The sequence below is a fragment of the Centruroides sculpturatus genome, unplaced genomic scaffold (genome assembly GCF_000671375.1).
Source record: "Centruroides sculpturatus isolate CEXI.00-Female unplaced genomic scaffold, Cexi_2.0 scaffold22, whole genome shotgun sequence".
Taxonomy (NCBI): Eukaryota; Metazoa; Arthropoda; class Arachnida; order Scorpiones; family Buthidae; genus Centruroides; species Centruroides sculpturatus.
In genome coordinates, this window is record NW_019384323.1 from 1,003,651 (window position 1) to 1,023,720 (window position 20,070).

Here is a 20,070-nt window from a genome sequence, read left to right on the forward strand (position 1 = left end):
CTTTCTTTTGTTATGTATATATAACAACCAGGAAAATAAAAGGAATAATTTTTAAATACCTCAGACTAAAATTCAGAATAAATAGTTTCTAATTTTATTTACTATTTTATTTTGTGTAATAAACAATTGTTATTGCTAGAAAATATATTGTGCAATTTGCTATTAAGTTTTAAGGGTCTCAATTAAAAACTGAGATTAAAAATTTTAATTGTTCAGAAGCTGCAATATTTACATAGAAGATATTATTATTATGGTGTTGGTAGTGTGTGTCCTTTATGGCACAAACAATGCCTAGTGCTATAGTGGACCGAAGTCAAGGCATTATTACAAAAACAATTATTTTGTTTATGTGCTATTTGTGTATATATATCTGTGTTTGTGTAGAATTTCCTGACTAAGTGACAAGTGTTTAGTATGGCAGCCTTCAGTAGTGTGATGTATGTACTGTACTATTGTGAAGCATGACACCTGTGATAGAAAGCAATACCTACCTCATTTATTCTCCACTGCTACTTTAATCCATGGGCAAGTTCTGAATACAGTGGGTGATCAGTTAACGAACAAATCGGATAACGAACATTTTTGCGAAAGATTTTTATGATTGGACAACGAACACTTCACTGAACAAACACAAGAAGAAGCGACATAAAATAACGAATACCAATTGGTATTCTTTTGTCTTCAGGCAACAATTCAAAACTTTTCGAAGCACGGGAGATGCTGACATCAATGTTCAACCCAGTATATACAACAGTATATACTGTTGTATATACTGGGAAACATAAAAGGATTGTTTCTATCAGAAATATAAAAGGCTGGAATTACAAGGGAGAGTTTCAAAGTTCGGGGGAATACTATCCCAGTATATACAACAGTATATACTGGAGTAGTATTCCAGTATATACTGTTGTATATACTGGGATAGTATTCCCCCGAACTTTGAAACTCTCCCTTGTAATTCCAGCCTTTTATATTTCTGATAGAAACAATCCTTTTATGTTTTCTTCTGAAAAAGAGGATTGATGCCAATATCTGCTATTAAAGATCTTTTGAAGAAGTGGGAGGATGTCAGAACAGCAGTCTTAAAATCACATCCAAACCAGGTTGAGGTTAATAGGCTTAGGGATCTCTACAATTACAATGCGATTAATTACTTCTGAAAAATCACGAAGAAGACAGAAAAGCAATCGACATTGGACATTCTTTAACCCCCACACACGGAAAAAAACATGACAAATAAATATGCAAGAACGTGTATATATGTATTTTTATTATTATATATAAATAAATGTAGTAAGAAAGTATATAATTTTTTATTTATTTTTGTGGGTTTCCAGAACGAATTAATCAAATTCCCATAGAAACCTATGGTAAATCGATAATCGGTTAACAAACATTTCGGATAGCAAAGTCTTGGAACGGATTATGTTCGTTAACCGATCACCCACTGTATTTACAAATTTTTTCAGTATATGTATTTTGAATATTGTGGGTATTTGGTACAGCTATGTCTATGATATAAGTAATTTTGCTTTGTTTGTCAATGAATATGTTGTCTGGTCTGTTGTGATGCATTATTTTGCCTATGGTTATATCTTGGCCGTAGTATATTTTGTATGATATTTTCTATGATGTGTGTATTTGTAATATGGTTTCTGGGTATGTAGTACTCTGTGTTTTTGTGAAAGCTTTTGATATATTATATGTACTATTTGATTATGTCAATAGAAGTTATTTTTATTAAGATGTTTTTATTATCAAATAAATTTTCAAACTTTCAGTTCATCATCAGCTCATTCTGAATTAGATTTGAATTAAGAGATCGAGTTTTTTTAAGCCTAACTAAAATAAAAAAAACTAATAACTTCTATATTTTAGTCTGTTTTATTGTTTCTATTGATACTAAAATATTAGAATGATTTATTCTGGATTTAAGAGTAAATGTTTGATAAAGAATTATATTTTATACATAATTAGTTTTAATAATTATATAATTTTTGATATAGTTGCAGCATCAAGTTCTCTTGATAGCCACATATGTTTATGGGATTTACAAAGTGGGCAACAGTTGAGAAGTATTGATGCTGGTCCAGGNGATTGATCGGTGCTTTTGGAAGCAAAGTGTTAATAATAAATTTTAATTTAACTCATTGTTATCTGCACTATGAATTTCTGAACGTTGCAACCTTTACATACTATGGTTTGTTCAGAGAAAAAGAGAGGGAGATTTGAGGGTTCAGTGAATCTGGCTGAATAAATATCTAGAGGATTAGATGATCTGTATAGACAGAAACTGAAGAGGATTGGAGAGACAAAGCAAAATGGCAAGGATTGATGAGAATTGGATAAAACTGGAGAACCAACAAGGATAGGTGGAGCTCCCTTGAAGTTGCCATGGGCAGAGAGTTCTCTCTCTGTCTCTTCTTGTTTAGAGTCGTGGATGCTATTTTCTTCCTTCTCTTCATCTAACTCAAATTTTTCACATATCTTTTGGACGATCAAAATGGATGAGTATTCCATCAAAATCAAAAAGACATTAAAGTACTTGAGCATCATACTCGACTACCACTTAACCTGGGAGCACCATATTAAATATATCTGTGATAGAGTGGGCCTTATCTTCCACTCGTTTTCTAGGATAGCTAAGAACAACTGGGGCTTAAACTCTGAGGCAATGAGTATTATTTACGAATCCATCTTTGTCCCCATTGTCAGCTATGGGTGTGGCACTTGGGGCAGTGTAGCTACCAAATCTCATTTACACTGAAAATTGATTTCTGCCAGAGAGCAGTCCTCATTTGTATTGCTAAGGCCTACTGGACCATCCCTAACTCCAGCCTTCAATTGATCTGTAAGAAGCCCCCAATTGACAAGGTTATCAAACTCCACAGCAGTATCTGGAGCATCAAGTGGGGCAATGACATCAATACCCACACTAGTATTCTTTGGGCTGATCAGCTGGAACGGTCAATTAATTTTGCCAACTCACCTTATCCTACTGAGCTCCCTAACTTTACTCTGGCTTCTCGTCACACTTCCTCTATCGACTTATACACTGACGGCTCAAAGATTGACAACATGGTGGGCTGCAGCTTTGTGGCATTTCAAAAGGGCAACAAGATCTTCCACCACAGGACCTGCCTCCACGGTAACTGTTCTGTTTTTCAGGCTGAGCTGCTCGCCATCAGGCAAACACTCAATTGGAGCACCAAAACCTTCCATAACATCATCATCATTCTCCATTCTGATAGTAGTTCTGCCATCTCTATCCTCAATCGCCGTAACCTTCACCCCATTGCCTATGACATTCACACAATCCAAAGTAATTCAAACAACTACTATAGCATCAACTGGGTTCATGTCCACCAGGGCAATGTCGGCAACGAGCATGCTGACTTCTTCGCCAAATCTGCTGCCACTGACCAAACCCTGCACACTGAGTATGATAAACTAAACCTGAAAACCATCAAGAAAATACTTCAGAATGATCTTCTCGCCAACTGGCAGCGTGACTGGGACTCCAGCAACAACATCACCTATCATAGGTACAGTTACAACTTTCCGAACTTTCAACTCATCCAATTCCTCACCAATCACAGGCATTTTCATTCATATCTGAAATGCTTTGTTAACACAACAGTGGACTCTGTGTCACCTGTAACTCTCAAGACAGCTGTCTTAATTATATTCTGGACTGTCACATGCTGGAGCACGAGAGGCTCCAATTACGTACAGTCGACCCCCTATAAGATATAGATACGTTCCAATTTATTAGGAATCCGATTTCTTACAAGTCGTTCCAATCACAGCCCGACACGTGTCAAGTTTACGGACTACGGCTGATTGAAAGGTTTTCTTCCATAAAATTAATCGATTCTACACTAATCCGACTCAACATTTCCAAAATATGTATATTTTTTCGTAGTTTTATAGGAATCGTAATTATAGGGACCGTAATTATAGGGGGGTCGACTGTACTATCATCGACCTCAAGCACGGGTATTGGCCTAATAATGATCAAGACCAACTTTATGACCTGGTCAATGATAGGGACACCTTTAATCAGCTCACCATTCTCATCAAGCAATATAACAAAAGAACCAATGTCCCCACCTGTACCCAAGCTTCCAGCTAATCTCCTCTGCTCTGCTTGGCACCTTCCATCCTGTGCACCTGTATATATTGTATATTCCTTCATTTCTTTCATAATTTGTATTATCTTTATGTAATCACCCTATTCTTATTTTGTAAATGTATATTTTATTGTACTCTATCTTATCATTTATCTCTTATTGTACGTGCCTTATATTCACTGTAACATTTATTGTATGCAGTTTCTTTCTTATTATTTTATGTAATCACTGGTCATTCTGCCTATCATTTGTAATTATTTGTCATTCTGTCAACCATAAGTATTCATTTGTTACTCTGTTATTGTAACCATTTGTCATTCATATGTAATGTAATGTAATCCTACGTGATTTGTATTCTGTAAACACTTTTACTCCATTTTGTACGCAACTCCCATGTAAAAACAAATGTGCCATATCTCACTCTCTGTAACACTCATCCAGTTGTGCCTAGCAGTACTGGATATGTACTTTAGTACCTTAATAAAATGAATGAATGAATGAATGAATGATGAATATCTTTCAGATACCTCCAATAGACTTTTGTTGGTAGACAATCAAATTCACCTGTCTTTGGTTTATATTCTCAAACTCATCAAAAGATTAGGTGGTTATTTGGAGACTAACTCTCTTTCCAGAGTAGTGTTCTCTTATTATGATTGCTTTTGTCTGTTGTCTTGTTTTGTGTTAACACACTTTTCCCAAAGACAGGCTAATCACACTGGATGAACATAGAACAGAATGATCTTGAGATACAGAATTTTCAGAATAATTCTATGTATTTGTTTTATGACATAGAATTTTAAAAATAAATACATAGAACTATTCTGTAAATTGTGTCTCAAGATCATTCTGTTCCAGGTTTAATCCAGTGTGATAAGTCTGTCTTTGGGGAAAGTTCACTAGCACAAAAGTTTTCTCTTACTTGTCTTTTTGATTACAATTAGAACCATTAGCATGAATAAGAGAATTTGATAAACAAGTTTCAGATCATAAATTAGTTCAGATAAACAATTTGACTGAAATACAATTTTGCAGTTCATAGTCTGCATAGTTTTTATTTATTTATTTATTTTCTATTTAGAGTAATGACAGGGAAGACTTCGTGAAATTTTTAATTATTTGTAAGCTGAAAAGTTTTCAATTATAGTAATTTTTTTAAATTGTAATTTAAAACGTTTTCTACAATAGCTAATTCAACTGATATATGATTTTAAAAGTTTGCTTGAAATTGATTTTCAATTTTTTAATTGATATCCATATTTATTAATGTTTACTAAAGAAATAAAGATGAAAAAATGTTATGCTAATACAGTAGAACAGTGTTTTTCAACCTGTGGGTCGCAAAGCCTTACACGGGGGGTCGCGGGTAGAAGAAAAAGACAAGTGTTTGTAGGTCCTACACTGCAGTAAAAAACTACAATTTTAGCGAGAATTATGGCCCACCCGAGAAAATGATAGCGGAAAAAGTGTTGAACTGATTTGCAAAAGAAAATGGAAAGTAGAAGCTGAAAATTCAGATCCTAAAAAAAAGAAAAAAAAGAAGAAGAAGAAGAAGGTCAACAGTTCCCTGTGCCTAATGTTATAATTAAACAAAGTTTCAAACTTTATGTGTGTTAAATTATTGTCTATTCTTCTGAAATTTTCATTTTAATCAACAATAATTTGTCTCAACATAAAGAAAATTAAATACATAGTTTTTAAAATCACTGATATAGTTTTAATATGGCCCTAGGGGGTCGCCAGAATTTTTTAACTTGTAAAGGGGTCGCGTATTCAAGAAGGTTGAAAAACACTGCAATAGAGCATCAATTATCCGACTCAATTGGGGACTGGGGTTGCTTGGATAACTGAAAAAACAGATAACCGAAAAATATGAAAAAATACATTATTAGTATAGTATATTAGTATATCCCATGTAATTAGTATATTAGTATATTGCTATTAACCAACTTCGCATTGAATTTTCATCGATGTTAAGCCTAACAAAAATTTTTTTAAAATAATAATCGTCGCTATTGTATCGTTAAATATTAGAAAATTAAGCCTCGTTTAAATACTGGCTCCCTTTCATGGTCGAGCCAGTGTTGCCAGCTAAAACACATAAAAATAATATTAAAGTAACCAAGACATAGCCAAATATTGTAGCGCCATATCACTAGTGGACATTTGAATTTGACGACTAGAATGTGGTCGGTTAACCGATGTGATGGTTGATTGGGGGTCAGATAATCGATGCTCTACTGTATCAAATTGTCTTCAATACATATGCAGTGTACCAATAATTTCTGATAGAAATTTAAGAATCCAAAATTTCAATTTATGAAAAGAAAATTTTATAATACAAATATTATCTCAATTAATATATGGTAAGGTAGGTAATTTCCAACCTTAGTTTTGAAAATGTTCTTGGTCTATATTCTTCAATAGTAGTATGAATGTTTTCTATAGGAAACTTGTCCCATTCTTGGAGAATAACTTAAGAGCATTAACAGTTGTATAGGATTTTGCACAGACCTTCATCTGTGATTTTGGTCATATGGCATTAGCTTAGGTCAGACAATGAGTTTAGATCAGGATGATGTAGGGTCATTCTTTCTTAAAAATAAAAATTAGGAATATTCTCAGTTGCCGAAAGAACACAGGATTGGCTGTAAACGAGCTGAATCTTGTTGGAATGTCCAAGTGCAAGAATTGCACTTGAATAAAGTTTGAATTAATTTTTTAATTACTGGAACCAGAATCTCTATTTTATAACTTATGGCACTTACATTGGCACATGTAGACAAGAAACAAAGCTTTGCTTTGCCTTGCCATCTGACACTAAACTAAACTATTATACAAACTAGAAGATGGATTCTTTGGAATTTACAGAGAAGCAGAGAAATGTCTTTCTCTAATTTGGCATAGATTTTAAATTTAAATTTTAAATTTTTTTCTCCTGTAAAAAATTTTTTGTTGAAGAGACTATTCTTGTCCATATCACTGCAAGCATCATCAATGACTCAGCCTATTCTTATTTTGAGTCTAGGTTGAAATATTACATATCCCATGTTTCAATACCTTAAGCTTGAATTTCTCTTTGAGAAATTTGCTTTAAGACATTTATCTGCAATGCTAATTTCTGATTCTGACGTGGATTCCTTAAGATTTAAAAAATTTTCCAATTTTTTAAAATCTTAAGAAACTCTTGTGTTCTTTTATCTTTTGGATGACTATTTCTTGGGAAGTCATCAGTATGATTGGTTTCCTCATACTTATGTGTGGTGTGTGATACACCAAATTTTATGCAAAATGTCCAGATTTAACAGAAAACAAATGTTTACTTTTCTTGTTGTAAAATTGTTTGCTACTTTCTTTATAGCTCTTTCATAATGAATATGCTAACATATGTTAGTTTCTTATATTTTAGTTTTGAATGTTTTGAACATCTAAAAAAAAAATTAATGTAAACACATTTCTATAGAGACTGCACTATCTGCATAAATAAATGAACTTGAAATTTGTATCAGAATTTATTGACATAGTAAGTATATTGCATACTTGATACTTGTTATCTGAATATTAATATTCAATTATAAATAATTCTTAGATTTTGATTTAGTCCATATTAAGAATCTATCAAAACTTTTTTGAAGTATCAGTATTTAGAACTGATAAAAAGTGTGAATACGGTAGAAGCTTTGTATTCTTGGATTATATTCTCCAAACTACAAATATAGAAAGGAGAAATACATTTGGAAAAGTATGGTTAGATGTTTGAAAAAATAAAGTAAAATTATGTTTTAATACAAAAAATTTTTTATTTATTTTATTTAAAACTAAAAGATGAAAACAATAATAAGTATATGCGAGATATACTGTGATTAATTATTAAAAAGCTTCTAATTTTCATCTGTTTTATGTTTCTTTTGAAGTCATATAACTGTTTCTGGAAACACATTCTTAAATTTATTCATATAATTTCTTCTTAAATTTAAGACTTCTTACCTACAAGTTTTACATTATGTAGATTATTCCTTTTTTTAAAGTTTTGAAATTATCTTTCAGAAGTATCAGTTTAAACATAGTTGGTTTTACTATTATTTATAGTAAAATGATTAAATTTATGCTTTTCATAAACAATAGAGCTGCTCAAAGGGATGTTTTTCGGTGACTTATCTTTGATCCAGATGCTGAAAACTTTTTCTATTTTTTGATGGTTTTGTCTCTAACAATCTTTGTAATCTTTGCTCCTATATTTCTAATCTCTGACTCTTTTTCTTAATTTTTTTTTTCTTTAGTAGATTTATTATGATGAAAATGCAAACAATCATAGTGTTAAATTTTCTTCTCTAAGCAATCTAGCACATTAATATTGTCTTTGAGAGACAGCATTTTTTGGTCTTTTGATATTTTGCCACTCTAGTTTCATTTATATGACATTACTAACTTGCAAAAATAAAAGAAAACTTAACAAAAATAGCTCACAGAACACAGTGCTTACAATCACAATGTCTACTAATACAAAAAACAAAATATACTATTTATGTAAATACATTTGCCAAAATAACACATCTGTGAAATTGTATATACTAGCACAGTGAATAGTCAATAATACATATTACATTAGAATTAATATAAGATTAAAACATTAAAAATTATTTAATTTTTTTTCATTCATTGTTTTGTTATTTTGTTAACCTTTCTGCAAATGAGTAAATTTTATCTTTATAAATATGGAAAATAATTACAAATATAGAACTGTAAATATTTAAAATATGTGAATATGGAGCTTTAATTTATATATATAATATATTCATTACTTTTAAAAAGTAAATTCATTTTAATTTTGCATACAGTGGAAGCTTGGACAGTCACATTTTCGCCAGATTCAAGGTTTTTGGCAACTGGTAGTCATTCTGGAAAAATTAATTTATATGGAGTAGAAAGTGGAAAACAAGAATCGTCACTTGATACAACAGGAAAATTTACTTTAAGTATAGCCTTTGTAAGTAAATCAAACTATACTTCATTGATTATATATTTTAATGTGTTTAAAAGTAAATTTCTTTCACAGAGTCCAGATGGTAAATATTTAGCCAGTGGAGCAATTGATGGAATAATTAAAGTATTTGACATAGCTACAGGAAAAATGGTTCACACCCTTGAAGGTAAGTACATCTGAAATATCAATAAAAATTGCAAAAACAGTCATTAATATTTAGTGTATTCAGTATGATAAATATTACATACAAACATATCCTCATGCTCATAATCCAAAAAAGGATGAGCAACAGGCAAAAGGAGTCTACAATACTACAAATCATCCATTCAGCAACTTTCTCTTCACTTTCTTGTCCTTCTTGTTTAGACACAAGCCTTTTTCTTCAGATGTACTCATGCCTCTTCTGACACACTTCCTCACATTTTCTTTATGACTCAACACCTTACATACTTTCAGATATGTATCCACTTGTTCCAACCAATACTTTTGTGGTCTTCCTATCTGCCTTTCTCATATATACTCTCTTCAACAGTTCTTTCATTCTCTCAACATGACCAAACCCCAGTGTAGAGCCATTTACTCACCTTTTGAACCACTCTCTCTTTCACCCCACATTCCTCCAGCACTTCATTTCTCACATACTGTAGTTTCTCCTCATTATGCCACACACTTCTCTCAAATACCTCATCTCACATGCAGTAATGCAATGCCTGTGACTCTTCTGCCATACTCAAGTTTTGGTACTATGTATGAGCACAGGTGCCACAACATACTCAATATACAGCCATTCTTGCCTTTTTGGACATCCTTTTGTGGAGGACCCCGTGATGTGTTTATCGTGGACCTGATATCCTAGAGTTGAGATTAACACTCCCTTAATTTAGAAGGAGGTGTCGTTCAGGATGGCAAGAAGGTATGAACAGCATATGTGGGTGGTGGCGTTAGACACAGAGGCACAAACTCCATTTACAAATTAACACCCGTTTATTAATATACCAAAACACAGACCCTTGTGACAACACTCGTTTGTGACTTAGACTAATTTGATGTGTAATGTCCATGCTACAATGTTCATGACAGGCTACAATGTTCGTGATGAGAAGTTTCCAGTTGGTCAATCTTCCTCAGCATCTCAGTGTTCTCAAAGACTGTCCCTGATGGAGAGTGCCAAGAACACATGTTGTTGGTTCTCGTATTCCAGATAAATGTCTCTCTGTCCCAGCCAGAGAGTTCCTGTACTTTGTAATCCCCTTCTGATCTCTGTGGGAAGATCTCTGGCCTGGTGAGGCAAAGAAAATTGGTTATTCTTAGGCACAAAACCACCAAAGGAAAATACCTCCTTGTTCTTGAATTTGAGCCTCTTAAAGGTTTTGCATCCCTGATCAATGCTCTAGTTGGCCATGATCTCCATCTTCTATCTCTCCAATTGGTCCCTAGTTGTTGCAAGGGCCAGTTGAGGCAGAATTCAGAGATTGGACACCTGCCAAATATGTTTATTGAATTTTGTTGCGAATCTGTCCATAATTCACAGTCAAGTATTTTTACTCCAGCCATAAATATTCCCGGCTTCACCCACATGACGATTGTTGGAGAAATTGATCAAATTCCCGATCTGTTCTCTCACAATATTTTATATATCAAACTCATTTTACTTGAAAAACTTTTCTTTTAACACAGATTTTGGTTGAGGTTTCAGCCTCTGGTTGAGACCTCACTTTTATCCCTCGCAAATTTACTCATTGCACCCACCACCTGCACTCCTGCATTTACTCTTCTGATGATTTTACTGTCTAGCTTTCTATTCCTATCTATCATGCTTTACACATAAACAAATTCATTCAGTTGTTCCAGTTGTTCACCATCCAACTCAATCATGCATTATGTTTGCTTACCTTTGCATTCAAACACAATCAGTTTAATTTTACTCATATTCACTTGCAGCATATTCCTCACATACCTCTTCAAAATTAGACACACATGTCTGAAGCTCTTCCTTGCTCTCTGCTAATAACAGTGTCATCTGCATACAACTGTAACCAAAGGGTCAGCATCAGATTGGTGATTCTGACCCTGATGATCATTCCTGACATTGTTGTGTTTTTGCTGCCTTGCAAGAAATTGTGTAAGCAATCAGATTTGGAATGGAAGAGACCATGTATTGAAATAAGTGCACTCTACAACTCATTTAGCAAAATTAATACCTGTTTATTTATTGGGCCCAACTGCAAGAGAGAGAGTTTACAAGTGATAATGAATTGGTATTTATTTGAAATTGTAAACTTTGTTGCAATCTTAGGAGAAAGGTGTTGCCCCTTAGTGCATAGGATTTTGTTCTTCAAATAGAATGGTGTTGCCAATTGGCAGTTAGGATTTCACTAGGATTTAGTCCCTGGAGATAATCAGTGCTGATGATTTTTATGTGTGGTGTATATCCAAGACAGGAGCAAACACTTGATGACAGACTCTCCAAGACAATGGGCTCCTTTCCTTTTAGGTTCTATATCCAGTTTTTGTAATGAATGTTAGTTAAACCAATAGCGATTTTTATGTTATGTTCCTGATACAGTCAAAAGCAACACAGTCGAATGATTTGTCATCTCTGGACAAGTAAACAAGTCCATGGGGAAAATGGAATCATTTCCTGCTATCATGGTTGAGAGTTAAAATTTTAGCAAAATTATTCAAGTAAAATTTTTTTTCTATTTAGCCCAAGTTTTCTCATCACTCTAGCCTTTCTAAAATCGGGCTTGTTCCTAACAAGGAAGCTTGATTTTATGTTGATGAAGTTAATACGATGTAGTGATTCTCTCTCTGATTTTATGTACAAGTAATTAAATTCTCTCATAAATTATATAAATGAGAGTTACTTTGGATAGCATTTATAATTGTGTACAAAAATTTCTGTGGCAGAATTTGTTTGATTATATATATACTAGTAGCCTGGGATGCCCCCTAGTGGGCATTCTTTACAAATTTCCATGAGGCACGGTTCCTTTGACTTTTTTGTTTTTATCAATATGATCTGCAGCTCTGTTAAAGTCCCAATCGCATCATACAGATCTAGATTTCTACTTATTAATTAAACATTCTATAAATATTTTAAAATAGTTTAATTTGTTTATTTACCTTCGCTTGTAAACCTCAATTTTAAATGTATCCACCATTTTTTCAACAAATTTCCTGTGAATCAATGCACGATGTTAACTGGGTCATGGGATGTTGTAAATGTGCGGCACAAGGTTAAGCAAGGCATATAATAATTATTTATACCATTCCATGGTATAAATAATAAATTCATGTCAATAATAAATTCCTATTACAAATAAAAATAATTTATTGTTAATTTAAAATCATTGTTAGGGCACCGCGCTCTATTGCCCATTTTTGGCATACTGTTACGCGGATGGATGGACATGTGTTCAATGGGTTATATAGATTGATATATATATGCGAATAAGGAAATTTATTTTCCTTTACAAGCTTTGATAAGTAGTCTCTTTCTCCCACTCTCTCTCTCTCTCTCTCTCTCTCTTTAAAGCATATGGTTTGTTTTGTGGTGGAAAAAAAAGTAAGGACTTCAAAAATAAGTTAAATATAGTATGTATTTAATAATTAAAAATTGATAGACATGGGTTAATTGGATAATAGTAACATAATATATTGAATATTAAAATATAATACAATATATTACATTAGATATATGTGGGAAAAATATAATATGGAATACATTTTTAATATAGGTATTAAGTAAGTATCAGGAGTAGATCAGTAGGCAGCCTACAAACAATGGGTTGAATTACGGTCTTGATGGGGATTATAAGGTTGGTTTGGTCGTAAAAGTTGCAGAGGGCAGAACAATGGTGCTCAGGTGGCATGGGATTATCTCTATAAGATTGATCTCTTCTTGGAAATGTTGTACAAATTGGGATGGAAAGGTGTACCCCACCAGTAAGACAAGTGTTGCTATCATTGATTGGTTCTGTTGTTGAGTATGAGCAAATGTTAGGTCAGTTTTTACTCCTGGACAAACCTGCTTATCACATCAAGATCAGACTCTTGGAGCAGGATGATAAATACTAGTAATAAATTTTCAAGTTACAAAATTTAAAAAAATTTTTAACAAAAGACAATACAAAAAAAATGTGTCTTCTCACTTGTCCTTTCACATGCATGAGGAAAATAACAGTTCTACAGAGGAATCAACCTTTCATTTGAGGCTACTTGTCCACCTCAATATGTAAAAATGTTAAAAAATTTCTCTGGTAATGGGACAATATTAAAAAATAAATAAATTTGATAAAAATGGTCAAAACAAAAATTTTTTAACATTTTTACATATTGAGGCAGACGAGTACCCTCAAATGAAAGGTCAACTCTGCTATAGAACTTATTTTCTTCATGCATGTGAAAGGACAAGTGAGAAAAGACATTTTTTGTTTTTTTTTTTTTTTGTATTTCTTTTTTTTAAGAATTTTCTTAAATTTTGTAAATTTAAACATTTTTGTACTGGCCATTTAAAAATGCTATTAATGTATTTATTTTTTTTAACAAAAGTTTTTTTAAATTTGATTTTATATTTCTTTTCATGATCATGTTCCCAAGAAAATAAAACCTTGATTGTAGAATTTGATAATTATTTTGTGAAATGGCGTAATAAGATTAAAAATAGTTAATAAAAATGTGGAATGAATGATGTTTAAAATTTCTTTGCTTTTTCTAAAAATTCTTTATTTCATATTATTATAATACAAAAAAAAAGTACTGAGAAATGTGATTAAAAGTAGCTATCATATAAATACTTAATATTGAAAATGCTAACACTACAATTACCTATGAAGAAGAATTTGTTTAACTAATAGATGTATAATTAATTAGTTAAACAAAAATTTTTACTTGGAAATAATAATATATGTTTATATTGATATATTACAGAGGGATCCTGAATGTATAGAATTTTTTATACTATTTGAATATTTGTAATTGTAACTGTTTATATAGCTAGTTTATTTATTTCTTGTTATGATTATAATAAATACATTATTTTGAACTAAATTTGAAAAGTTGTTGTTTTAAGAAATTTCAAAGATTAGATATTTATTTTTTCAGGTCATGCTATGCCAATTCGTTCTTTGACATTTTCTAAAGATTCTCAGCTATTATTAACTGGTTCTGATGATTGCCATATTAAAATATATGATGTGTAAGTAATAATTTTTATTTTAAAATATTGATAATATTAATTCCAATTATATATATATATATATATATATAATTTAAAGTATCATAAAACCATATTGGCCCATAGTTGACTCCTAACCTTGGTATTCTTATATTTGGGTCCTAATTTTTTTAAAAAAATAAGTCAATCTTTTATTATTAATCTTATTTGAACACAAAAAATTAGCAATTTGTATTTAAAAAATTTGGAAAGTAATTGAAACAGTACTTCATTCCATTCATCTTCATCAGAACTTTCATTATCATCATTCCCATTTTCTATTTTATTGCCATCATGGTCTTCTGAGAATAATGTACCGTTCAAGAATCTGTCCATGTTGTTGGTAACACAACATTTTTTAAAATCCTACATAATTGGTATCTTCTTCAACAATCTTTCATGATTTTACTGCTTTCTAATTTTTACAAGAATATGTGGAATTTCTATCATTTTTTATCTATGCAATTGATTATGAAAATTAATCATGCTCAATTACATTTTTCTTTCTTTTCAAAATTATTTTAGTTAGAAATAAAATTCTTTTAAAATTGTACCATATTTTCATGGATTGACTGGCATGCTGGTTAAACTGCAACTAAAAAATAAAATTAATCGGATCTAATAAAACTAGTTGTTAAATAAATGTTAAAGAAAACATCTTCAGAATACAATAAAATAACATTGTAATTTGACTGAAGGAAGAGTTTTGTTTACAGGGCAACAAAACAATTAACAGCTTACTGACATTAGTAGTATTAGTAGTTAGTCAATGTTGGCTGCACTGACAATGTATCCTGACCCTGAACAAAAACACTTTCCTCTCAAATTTCACACAAAGCAGATGTAAGTTTCTTGTAAATTGAGATAATTTACAGGGTGTTTCTGAATTTTGATATGCTCATTTTTACCTTTTTGAATCAAATTACAATAAAATAAACATAAAAAAGCACTTTCAGTGGCCACGATTATTTTACATCATTAGGAAGAAGATAAAATGCAGAAATTAAACATATAATCTTAATTTTTGATGTAAAGCTGACAGTTTCAAATTTTTTAATAAAAATTGGGGTTTATGAGTTTCACATGCCCTCATAAACTCATAAACACCAATTTTTATTAAACAGTCTCACTTAAACAGGTATGCCAGCATTCTCCCAGGATAAACGGGCATGCTGGTTTTTACTGTATGGAAATATCTAATTTTTATCATCTCCCCTATATAGACTGGCATGTTGGCATGTCGGACAGTCCATGAAAATATAGTATTTACAGGTATCTGAGAATTAATCAGCATAAATGATTTTTTGATTGCTTTCTTAGTTATTTTTACACATCACATTTAAATCATATTTAGTCAATCAGAAAATTCTACTAAATGGATTGTTTTATAGAAAGAAATATATGCATTGACATCTGTATTATATGTGACAAATTGTAACGTATTGATTCTTTTTTATTGATATTGATAAAAAAGAAATTAATTAAAGTAATAGAGCAAAATTGAGACAGTGTTCTATTTACCTGGTGGTACTGTATGCCAGGAGTTTTTAAAAGATGTATAAAATAGACAGTCATCTTGTCTTTTTCTATAGCAATCATTAATCCATTTACCAAAATAGAAAGTTATTTTCCAGGTTACTTTTTCACTTACTGTGACTTTTTGTACCAATCTGAGATGAAAGACTCACATGCAGAAAGTAGGATTCACATGCAGATGCAAGATACCCTACTGTTGGCATTGTTAACAAGATATCAATAACTTAAATATCAGTTTTAGGTATATTGCCCTATGAGTTTTTATTATGCTATTTTACTGAATTTGTGTACTTATCTTGATAAAAATATTTAATATAGCAATCAAAAAATTAGCAAACATACTAGTTTTAAGAAGTCAAGTAGTGAACAAAAAGGAAAACTTTAAATGTAGAGAAGAAGCTTGAAATGACAAAGCATGTTGATAGACTATACAAATTTTGAATGTTCTATCCTTAATTCTAGTTTTTCATAAATCCTGTTACTTTTATGCATGAAATTCTATAACACAATCATTTTTAGGAACACACACATTAATTAGACTTTATAGTTCTTTTAATACAGTCATTTCTCCTATAATTCAATAACTATAGGAGAAATGACTATTAAATTACTACAGGAATTCTTCTAATTAATATTTTTAGTACAAAGTAGGCTGCCAACTTTAATTACAATTGCAATCAAGAAAATTATTAATCAAGTATTAGTTAATAAATTTAACACACAATAGAAAAGTGAAGATGAAATACAAATGATTTACAAAGTTTCCTGTCTTTTTTTCTGCTTTTTGTTGCACACAGTAGATAGAAAAAGCCAGTAATTTTTCATCATACAGCATTTTATATTTTAATACTTACACTAATTTCAAGATGGTTAAAAACAATTTTATTAAAATTCATTACCATTAATAATAATTTTAAGAATTTGTGCAGTTTTTATGAAGCTATTACGTATTACTTATTTAAAAATTTATTTTTCAACTAAGTAAATTCTTAAAATATATTTTAATTTTTCAGTCATCATGCCAATCTTGTGGGTACATTATCAGGTCATGGTTCCTGGGTGCTTCATGTTGATTTCTCTCCAGATAATGTTCATTTTCTCTCAAGGTAAAGTTTTATAATACTATTATTTTGATAACAGTCTCTTAAAATTTTGATNTACTGTACTGTATATATATACAATTTGTTTTATCAAAGTGGAATTAAAAGGACACACTATTTTTTAAAAATGCCTAGGGAAAAGCGTAATAGTAAAATTAGTCAGGTAAATTCTAGATCTAAAAGAATAAGAACAACTGAGACCCCTGAAGGCCATGAAGTCTGACTTCAGCAACATCAAGTAAGAATGGCTTTTCAAGGCTACAGAAACAGCATCACAACGTCAAGTTCGACTTGAACAAATAGAAATATTAGGAACTCTTCTTGAATTACTGGAAATCTCTACTTTTCTCAATTCTTCAATCTCATAAAAATTCTACTTTCTCATAAAAAGTATTCCGTCATGCTTGATGGGAAAGTTTCTAGTTATTACTCCAGATAATGTTCATTTTCTCTCAAGGTAAAGTTTTATAATACTATTATTTTGATAACAGTCTCTTAAAATTTTGATAATTAAATATAAAATAGCAGAAATAATAAAATTCACATTAGTAAACATTTTTCCTCATATTAACTGGACATCTTCAGACTTTTAACATTTTAAATCTGAACTGCATGCAATGGAATGCTTTGATTCAAAATACAGAGCTTCATTTATTTAAGCAGAATTGTTTCCATCAGCTTGGAAGGCCTATGCCTTGTCATAATTACATGGTATACAAGACTGTTGAAGTGTCCAGTTCACTAATAAATGAGCCTCTGTATTTTGAATCAAAGCATTCCATATTGTACGGTTCAGATTTTACAATGTTAAAAACCTGAATATGTACATTTAACATGGAGGAAATCATTCTCTAATATGAGTTTTACCATTTCTGCTAGTTTTTGGTTTTTGGGTTGGTAATTTCTGTTATCTGGAGTTAATGAAACTTTTTACATCTTTTAATTTTTTTAACATTTTTGTTTGAAAAAGAATAAATAGAAATGAAAAGTTCTATAAATACAAGGGATGTAGCAAAGTTTATCCAATTTATTTGGCTTCTAAATATTAAGAAATAGCTGAAATTAAGTAGGCTTAATTGTATATATAAAAGTAGGATCTAATCAGCTGATTGGTTGCAATTTTATTTATTTTTATTTTTCCCCAGCAGATTTTTTTATACATTACTTCTAATTTACAATAGTATTTCCAAACACAAATTTTTTTTTTTTACTTGTAATAAATAATTCTAGTTGTAAACTGTCATTTATCACTCTACAACTAGAATTATTTATTATACATAATGAGAATTATTGATATGCTCATATGATTATTTTGTTAAGTCAAACCAATATACAGGTCTGTATATAGCAGTTAAAAAGTAAACTGAATTTTTTAAATTTAACTTTTATTGCATTAATAGTGTAATAAAACTCCACACTTGATCAAGGCTGTGTACAGCCATTAAGAACAAGTGATCTGATAAACTATTATGGAGTTGTTCTTAACAACAATGCCCATTCCCATACAGCAAACATCACAAAGACCAAACTCAAAAAAACATAAATTAGGAACAACTTGATCATCCTTTGTATAGTCTGATCTCTCTTCTTATAACTTCCACATCTTTAGACAGCTAAAAAAAAGTTTGTACATTTAGTCTGACAGTGAAGAAAAGAAGGATGCTGTTTGGGACTTTACAATCACCAGCCAACATGCTTCTTTCAGGAAGGAATTTTTTGCTTGGTGAATTAGTGGGACTTAATCTCCTCCAGCATTAAGGCATATGTATAATTGGCACCAACACAGACAAAAGTTCCTAAAAACAGTTTTTATGTTTTTATTGGACATGTTTTTATTGAACGACTCATATGTATATATGTTGTATGTACTGTACATACAGTAAATTTAGCTATATAATCACACAACTTTTCACATATGATAGAAATTTTTATTAAAACTTTTATATTTTGCAACTTAATTCTAATTGCTTTCTTTATGTATATGATGTATACATAACTAGAAAATGACAAACTGATTAATTTTAAATGTGAATAAAGTTAGGTTAGAAACATAATTATTAATTACAAACAAATTAGAGAGGAGAAAATTTCTTAAAACATTCATTAAATGTTTTAAGAATTGATAAGGTTGAATGAACTGCTCAATTATCAGACTATGATATGGCTGTGTAAATAATTAAATATTAAATAATTTGTCTAGAATTAGGTAGTTAACTATAAATCAGGTTATTGATGAATTGATGTTTTGAGAGTTGATTCTTGATAAATTTGTTTTATTATATATTAAAAATATTTTGATAAATTAAATATCTGGTTGGTATATTGACTTAAATTCATGTTAGAAACTATGGAATAAATTTTTATTCCATAGTTTTAGAATTTAATAATTCTTTAGTTGAAATATAATTTAACAATAAAAATATTTTATTTATAATTTTAAACTAATTAAATAAGTTTTATTTCAGTTCTTCAGATAAATCAGTGAAGGTTTGGGATATTGCATCAAGAAAATGTGCTCACACATTTCATGAGCATACTGATCAAGTTTGGTGTGCAAATTACAATAGCAATGGTAGTAGAATAGTTTCTGTTTCTGATGATCGGACAATAGCCATTTATGACTGTCCTGTATAATAAAGTTAAATTTGAACATTTAATAAATTTTTTCATATTAATTTTGTATCATTAAATATAACAAAAGATTATTACTTTAATTTTTTTGTATTAATTTTTATTGCTATTAATTTTTTTGTAAAGAATTATATATATAGTCTGATATCAGACTATATATATAATTCTTTACAAAAAAATTAATAGCAATAAAAATTAATACAAAAAAATTAAAGTAATAATCTTTTGTTATATTTAATGATACAAAATTAATATGAAAAAATTTATTAAATGTTCAAATTTAACTTTATTATACAGGACAGTCATAAATGGCTATTGTCCGATCATCAGAAACAGAAACTATTCTACTACCATTGCTATTGTAATTTGCACACCAAACTTGATCAGTATGCTCATGAAATGTGTGAGCACATTTTCTTGATGCAATATCCCAAACCTTCACTGATTTATCTGAAGAACTGAAATAAA

General features: G+C 30.6%; 1 protein-coding gene across 1 annotated transcript in view; it reads left to right on the forward strand.

Moving 5' to 3' along the window:
- The window catches only part of LOC111626276 (WD repeat-containing protein 61-like), a 45,613-nt gene extending 25,902 nt beyond the window's left edge, over positions 1–19,711 (forward strand). The window contains exons 5-10 of the mRNA XM_023369599.1: positions 2,007–2,090; positions 8,969–9,120; positions 9,190–9,283; positions 14,224–14,317; positions 16,885–16,977; positions 19,437–19,711. Coding sequence (XP_023225367.1) covers positions 2,007–2,090; positions 8,969–9,120; positions 9,190–9,283; positions 14,224–14,317; positions 16,885–16,977; positions 19,437–19,605 — 686 coding nt within the window. The 3' untranslated portion in view covers positions 19,606–19,711. The remainder of the gene's footprint in view (positions 1–2,006; positions 2,091–8,968; positions 9,121–9,189; positions 9,284–14,223; positions 14,318–16,884; positions 16,978–19,436) is intronic.
- The last annotated feature ends 359 nt before the right edge of the window (positions 19,712–20,070 follow it).